Here is a 4,807-nt window from a genome sequence, read left to right as displayed (position 1 = left end):
TCTTTACAGATTTTTTTTTGTTTTGTTTTGTTGGACAGAAGCCTTCTGGGACTTCTGTAAAGGTGTGGCTGCTCATGCACTCATTGATAGAACATCAGAACAAGCCAGCATACGTCACACTGCTGCTCTGCCCAGGAACACAAGTCCACGACCACTCCCATCAGTAACGGCACCATAAAAAGCATACAGGCGGTATCAAGCACACTGTGTTCAGCAGACACCCTGTAGTTGACCCTTCATGGTTTGAAATGCTTCCGTTACCTGAGATGGAAATGTTATACACTGGTGAGCTCTGCTCCTCCTCTGAAACATTACACAGCTATTGGTAGAGGTGGTGGCAGGATAGCTCTAGTGGCAATGGGCATTGATTTCCTTCTGTGAGAGAGCAACCCAAATGCTGACGAGCACAGCACTGTTATGGATGGTAACTAATCTGTAGGAAAATTTGGAGCTGATTTTTTGTTTGTTTTTGAAAATACTGATACCAGCGTGATCTGCAGTCAGCAACGGTGTTGAAGCAGCAAATAGTGCCTGGGGGACTGTCACCACCACAGCCTGCCTGTTTTGCACCCCTTCAGCAAGCTCGGGTGGAAATGCTACACAGCAGCAAGCAAGAGCATCTGCAAAGCCCATGTCCTAGCCCCTCTCATCACTTCGGCAGTGACTGCATTCCACGGGAGAACAACTCCCACCCAGAACAGTAAACAGGTAACTGCTGCTGGGCGGGGAAATGCCTTTCCTTTTCCCCGCAAAGCAATAGCAGAGGGGCCCCGCCAAGGACGTGAAGGCAGGTGCAAAGGTCCCGTTAACAGCCCTAAGCACCCGACCAGCACCCACCGCCCGCAGGCCCCGGGGCTGAGCCCGGCTCCCACCACCGCCTGCCCAGGCGGCGGGCGAGAAGGGCAACTCGGGCGAGACTAGCAAAAAGGGGGAAGGGGCGAGAGGCGAGAAAGGGAGGGCCACTGACCGTGTCCAGGAGAGCGGGCGGCTCCGGCTGCGTCTCCTTCGCCGCGGGACCGGGCGGCGGCGGGAAGTTGGGGCTGAAAACCATCAGGTCGCTCTTGCCCGCGCCGTCCGCCACGCACAGGCTCCGGCTCTGGCGCTGCGAGTACGACCAGCTCCCCACTTCGCTGGCGCACACCAGCGTCGCCGGCCCGGGCCCCGACAGCACGGCCGCCCGCGGCGCCCACCGCGACGCCCCGTACAGCACCACCGCCAGCAGGAACAGGCTCGACACCGCGCAGATGGCCACCACCAGCCACACGTTCGTCGTCGCCGCCGCCGCGCCGCCCTCCGCGCCCGCCGCCGGCCGCAGCCCCGCCCCCGACGAGGACGGGGACGACGAGGAGGACGAGGACGAGCCCGCGGCCGCCAGCGCCGCCTCGGCGCCCTCCACCAGCGACACGCTCAGCGTGGCCGTGGCCGAGCGCGCCGGCTCCCCGTGGTCCCGCACCACGATCACCAGCCTCTGCCGCGGGCCGTCCGCCTCCTCCAGCGCCCGCGCCGTGCTCACCTCGCCGCTGTACAGCCCCACGCGGAACGGGCCCTTCTCCCGCGGCTCCCACAGCTCGTAGCGCAGCCACGCGTTGTAGCCCGAGTCCGCGTCCACCGCGCGGATCTTCGCCACCACCTGCCCCGCCGGCGCCCCCCACGCCGCCCACGCCCACAACGCCCCCGAGCCCGGCCCCGACGACGCCGCCTCGCCCGACGCACCGGCCCACGGCCCGCCGCCCGCCGCCGGCAGCAGCGCCGGCGCGTTGTCGTTCTCGTCCACCACGAAGACCTGCACCGTGGCGTTGCCGCACAGCGGCGGCTCCCCCGCGTCCACCGCCCGCACCTCGAACTGCAGCACCTGCACCTCCTCGTAGTCCAACGGCTGCAGCGCCCACAGCCGCCCGCTCTCCGCGTCCACCGACACGTAGCTCGACGCCGGGCGCCACCCCCCGACCACCGCCGCCGCGCCCCCGCCGCCGCCCTCCGCCACCGAGTAGCTCACGCGCCCGTTGCCCGCCTCGTCCGGGTCCCGCGCCCACAGCCGCGCCAGCTCCGCGCCCGCCGCGTTGTTCTCCCGCGCCAGCACCGTGTACACGGCCTGCGCGAACGCCGGCGCGTTGTCGTTCACGTCCGACACCGGCACCCGCACCGCGCGGCTGGCGCGCAGCGGCGGCGCCCCGCCGTCCTCCGCCCGCACCTCCACCTCGTACTCCGCCACCCGCTCCCGGTCCAGCGACTCCCGCAGCACCAGCGAGTACGAGCCCGCGAACGTCGACACCAGCCCGAACGGCGACGGCGGCCACGCCGCGCAGCGCACCCGACCGTTCGCCCCCGAGTCCCGGTCCGACACGCTCAGCAGCGCCACCACCGTCCCCACCGCCGCGTCCTCCGGCACCGGCACCGACAGCGACGTCACCCACACCTCCGGCGCGTTGTCGTTCACGTCCACCACCTCCAACACCACCTTGCAGTGACCCGACAGCGGGGGGCTTCCCTGGTCCGATGCATCCACTTGCAGACGATAGAGACCAACATCCTCAAAGTCTATCTTTTCCCTAAGACGGATTTCCCCGCTCTTTCTGTTGATCATGAAAACGTCTCTTCGATCCTGAGGGAACAAGTGCTGGACAGAGTATGAGATATTCCCGTTCGTCCCCTCATCCAAATCCGCGGCGTTTACTGTGATTACTAAAGATCCGCGGTCCGAATTTTCCGGCAGCTGCACTTTATACACCGACTGGTTGAACTGGGGCGCGTTGTCGTTCGCGTCCAGCACAGAGATCACCACCTCCATCGTGCCCGTCAGCGGCGGCCGGCCCCCGTCACTCGCCGTCACCACCAACCGGTGCACAGCCACCGTCTCCCGGTCCAGCGGTTTCGCGAGCACCAGAAATAAGGACTCCTCGTCTTCCTCGGTTTTTTGCAAATCCAGGTTAAAGTGCTCGCTGGGGCTGAGTGTGTAGGAGAGCTGCGCGTTGGCTCCGATATCTGCATCCGACGCGCCCTCCAGCGGGAACCGAGACCCCGGCAGCGACAGTTCCGCGATGCTGAGGTTTTTCCGGGCGGCGGGGAAGAGCGGGGCGTTGTCGTTGATGTCGGTCACCTCCAGCTCCACGTGGAAGACGCGCAGCGGCCGCTCCACCAGCACCTCCAGGCGCAGGGCGCACGGCGCGCTCTTCCCGCACAGCTCCTCCCGGTCCAGCCGCGAGCTCACCACCAGCGCCCCGCTCGCCCCGCTCACCTCCACGCTCGCCCGCCGGCCCTGCGCCACCAGCCGCAGCCGCCGCGCCTCCGGATCCACCGCCTCCAGGCCCAGGTCCTGCGCCAGGCGCCCCACCACCGTCCCGGCCTCGGCTTCCTCCGGCACCGAGTAGCGCACCTGCCCGCCGACCAGCGCCCAGGCCGCCTGCAGCACCAGCACACGCACCGCGGGCCCCCACCACACGCCCATCGCCGCCGCCGCCGCCTCCACCCGCCCGGGCCCCGCACGGCTCCCCGCCGCCGCACGGACGCGCCGGCTCTCCTGCCCGCCCCGCGCCGCCCCCCCGCGCTCACAGCCGGGCTCTCCGCCGCACCGGGGCGGAGCCGCCTCGCCGCTCCGCCGCCGTTTCTGAGCCTGCAGCGACACCGTGTGCTGCTCCGCCGCCTCACACGCTCCCCACGCTCGCCCGCGCCTCCGCACCCGCGCTCGGCACCTCCGCTGCCGGCTGTTGTTCTTCCCTCCTCTTGACTTTTCTTCTCGCTATTTTCTTTCTCTCTTTCTTTCTATTTTTATTTCTTTTGCCATTATGCCAGGCTCTTTCGTTGTGTGGATTCCTTTCGTCCCTTCTTCCTTTCTCGTTCTTCTTCTCGCCTTTTTTCCCTCCAGTTATCGTTCTTCGTTTTTCTCTTTCTTTCTCTTTCCCTTTCACAACACTTCTCTTTCTTCTCCATTCCTTATTCCCCTGCCGTACCCCAATCTTTACTCACCTTTCCCCGCTCTTGCCATCCTTCTCTCTTCTTCACAGCCGCTCGCAGCTCACCAGTCGCCTCCGGCGCCGCGGCGGAGGCCAGCAAAGACGGAGCCATCACCGATAATTACCCGGTATCACCGCCGGAGCGCCGTACTCTAACCAAGGGGGCGGCTGTCGGGACCAGGTCTGTTCAGCGGCTAGAGCTAAGGTCGCTGCGTGCTGGTAATCTATCATCGCTTCCTTCCTACTCTCCTCCTTCCTACCTTCCTTCCGTCCTTCCTTCCTTCCTTCCTATTCTTTCATTCTTCCCGCTTTCCTTCCTTTTAAATTTCACATTCCTTCCTTGCCTTTTTGCTTTCATTCTCTGAGTCTTCCTTCTGCAAACAAGAGTTGGTGCACCCTGGTACTCTCCTCTATGGTCTCTTCCTTTTTTTCTCTTCTTTGTCATCTTCCTTCCTTCCCTCCTTCCATCATTGCTTCTTCCTTTCTGCCTTTCTTCCTCTCACCATCTTTCCGTGTACAGTGATAGAAGATGTGCATGCTAGTTTATCATGCATTTATCATGCAATTTTAATTATTATTTTATCTTAGTTCTTTCTATTGCTTGCTTTGTTCTGCTTTGCTTTTCCTTCTCTGTTGTTTCTTCCTCCTCTCCTTTCTCTTTCTTGTACTTCTCCTCTCTTCCCAGCCCTTTCCTCCTCTTCCCTTTCTCCATTTTTGACTCTTCTTTCTACTCATACCAACGTGGTTTGTACACGACTACACCACGTTCGCCATGCGGTAAGAATATGCCCTCTGGCAACAGCTCTTTCCCCTTCCTCACCACTTTACATCAAGCCTGGCACAGCGTCCCTGAGTAA

The 4,807-nt window shown here is 62.9% G+C and overlaps 1 protein-coding gene across 1 annotated transcript; it reads right to left on the bottom strand.

Moving 5' to 3' along the window:
• Positions 1–814: 814 nt before the first annotated feature.
• Positions 815–3,714, bottom strand: LOC135314599 (protocadherin alpha-2-like). The gene has a single exon (XM_064458145.1). It carries the CDS (start codon positions 3,443–3,445, stop codon positions 815–817), a length of 2,631 nt encoding a protein of 876 aa, XP_064314215.1. The 5' UTR covers positions 3,446–3,714.
• Between the last annotated feature and the right edge of the window lie 1,093 nt (positions 3,715–4,807).

Source organism: Phalacrocorax carbo, chromosome 8, assembly GCF_963921805.1.
Source record: "Phalacrocorax carbo chromosome 8, bPhaCar2.1, whole genome shotgun sequence".
NCBI classification, from domain to species: Eukaryota; Metazoa; Chordata; class Aves; order Suliformes; family Phalacrocoracidae; genus Phalacrocorax; species Phalacrocorax carbo.
Note: the sequence above shows the minus strand (reverse complement) of the source record. Positions and strands in the feature narration are given on the sequence as shown.